Here is a 2500-nt window from a genome sequence, read left to right as displayed (position 1 = left end):
GAAGACACACTCAAATGCCTCCCCTTTCACCGAGAGCCACATATACGCACACACACACACACACACACACACACACACACACACACACATACTCCCTTCACTCTAACACACTTCACACCATATCCAGTTTCCCCTAAACCGCCATCACTTACGCACTTAATTCCATTTCCATTCTAACAGGTTTCCCACAAACGTTGGGATTCAATAACACATCACCTAAACTCCCAGTTCCTCGCAGAAAATGGAAAAAAGAATGCCCTCCACAACCCCAAAATTTCGACATGTTTTTCTCCGGCTATGATAAATTCCAACCCTACCCCCTCCCCCCCTCTCCTGATCCCCACTTAAAGCCACACCAGGGCCCCCGCAGCCCTGCCAGCCTAAAGCCTGGACCCTCGCTCCTCTGGAGACACGTCTTCTACAGTCGGTCGGTCTGCAGACGCGTAACGTCCGTCGAAGGAGTAGAAACCCGCCTCCCTGACCGCGGCGTTACAAAAAAGTAGGACCATGGCGTCCCCTCGTACGGTTTAGTTATGGTTATACAGGTTCGGTGGAACTAAAAAAGTATAGAAACTCCAGATGACCTTGGCTAAGAAGTCCCATGGTGGATGTTATGGCGCGACACTGTGGTGATGATGTCCGTTCCCTCTGGCTGACCGTTCCCTGTGTGTCCCCCCACCCACACACACACACACACACACACCCGCCCGTCCCCCATGTCACTAAAAGCAAACAGACCGTGGTTTTCTGACTTTCTGACAAATTCTTCTATATGACATTCCCCCTCTGGCTCCTTGTTCTGTGGTGTGTGTGTGTGTGTGTGTGTGTGTGTGTGTGTGTGTGTGTGTGTGTGTGTGTGTGTGTGTGTGTGTGTGTGTGTGTGTGTGTGTGTGTGTGTGTGTGTGTGTGTGTGTCCAGGGTCCTGGTCTATATGCAGAAACAGGCCATCATCAGCCTCTGGCAGGGAGAGCTGGAAGTCAGACAAACCCACCGTCGCCACAGACAGTGATGCACACACACACACACACACACACACACACACACACATCTGTTATCAATCCCATCCGTACCAGCCAGTCGCCTGGATATTACCATTCACTGAGTGACTGAACCACGCCCTGAATGTCACCACAGTCTATAAACACCAGGGAGAGGAAGTCAGCTAGAGAGCAGAGAGAGAGAGAGAGAGAGGGAGAGAGAGAGAGAGAGAGAGAGAGAGAGAGAGAGAGAGGGAGAGAGAGAGAGGGAGAGGGAGAGGGAGAGAGAGAGAGAGAGAGAGAGAGAGAGGGAGAGAGAGAGAGAGAGAGAGAGAGAGAGAGAGGGAGAGAGAGAGGGAGAGAGAGAGAGAGGGAGAGAGAGAGAGAGAGAGAGAGAGGGAGAGAGAAACAGAGAGAGAAAGAGAGAGAGAGAGAGAGAGAGGGAGAGAGAGAGAGAGAGAGAGAGAACCTGTGTGGTACCCGCCCTCCATCATATGGTAGCGTTTAGCCTGCGTCACCGCCATCACTGCTTTCCTCATTACCTTGTCCCTGTTTGTGTGTGTGTGTGTGTGTGTGTGTGTGTGTGTGTGTGTGTGTGTGTGTGTGTGTGTGTGTGTGTGTGTGTGTGAGTGTGTGTGTGGGGGGGGGGGGGGGGCCCGGCCGACCCCTCCCGTGCACCCGGGAGAATTCGTCACTTGACGTCCCTGTAGTTTGTCGATGGCTTGACCGTGTGCAGAACTTGACCCGTGAGGTCAAGCGCCGGCCCTGGTCCCGGCATGGCCGAGCCGAGCTCGCTCACTGTAAATACCGCTCGCCCGCGCCGTGGCTCGCTAGCTGGCTAACGCGGCGTCGACGTGAGACGGATGGTCACGACCGTTAGCTGAGCCACCTCGTTAGACCGGTTCATCTACGGTTATAACTGAGCAGTATTATTCTGCTTCCTGGTTCTCACCTATGAGTTTGGACCACTGGGCGGGGGGTCTGAACAGAGGGTACTGTTTGGGAAAGGTTTGGGGACTCCAGAGTCCCGTGAAGACCAGGATGTAGGAGGCGGGACCCCTGGCGGAGCATTCAGAGCTGTTGATTGGACGGATGGGGCTGGCGCAGGAGAGCGCGAGCTTCAGGAGCACGACGAGCAGCTGCTGCAGCCAACCGCGGGACAGGCGCTCCGATGACATCATCTAAAGTGGACACAGAGAGAAGGGGAGGAGTCTGACGAGCGTCTCCAAAACAAGGAAGGATTTTCACTGAGTGAGAAGGTTGTCCAAGCAGCCATCAAACAAACCACATCGATGTGTGTGTGTGTGTGTGTTTGTGTGTGTGTGTGTGTGTGTGTGTGTGTGTGTGTGTGTGTGTGTGTGTGTGTGTGTGTGTGTGTGTGTGTGTAAAAGTCACCCCAGGGACAGTGTCTGGGTCAGAGAGTCCAACCATTATCTTTCATCACGGTCACAGTAATGTCTGGTCTAAAGCAGTCTGCTGACCTCACCGACTGACCATCTCCACAACACACACTCACCACCAGC

At 53.7% G+C, this 2500-nt stretch overlaps 1 protein-coding gene across 1 annotated transcript in view; it reads right to left on the bottom strand.

Annotated features, from left to right (window-relative positions):
• Positions 1 to 2158, bottom strand: part of spon2a (spondin 2a, extracellular matrix protein) — a gene marked incomplete at both ends in the record, with an annotated part of 9066 nt that extends 6908 nt beyond the window's left edge. The window contains one exon of the mRNA XM_084459525.1: positions 1930 to 2158. Coding sequence (XP_084315651.1) covers positions 1930 to 2158 — 229 coding nt within the window. The remainder of the gene's footprint in view (positions 1 to 1929) is intronic.
• Positions 2159 to 2500: the final 342 nt, after the last annotated feature.

Source organism: Borostomias antarcticus (assembly GCF_949987555.1).
Source record: "Borostomias antarcticus genome assembly, chromosome: 28".
Lineage (NCBI taxonomy): Eukaryota > Metazoa > Chordata > Actinopteri > Stomiiformes > Stomiidae > Borostomias > Borostomias antarcticus.
This window is presented reverse-complemented; position numbering and strand designations above follow the sequence as displayed.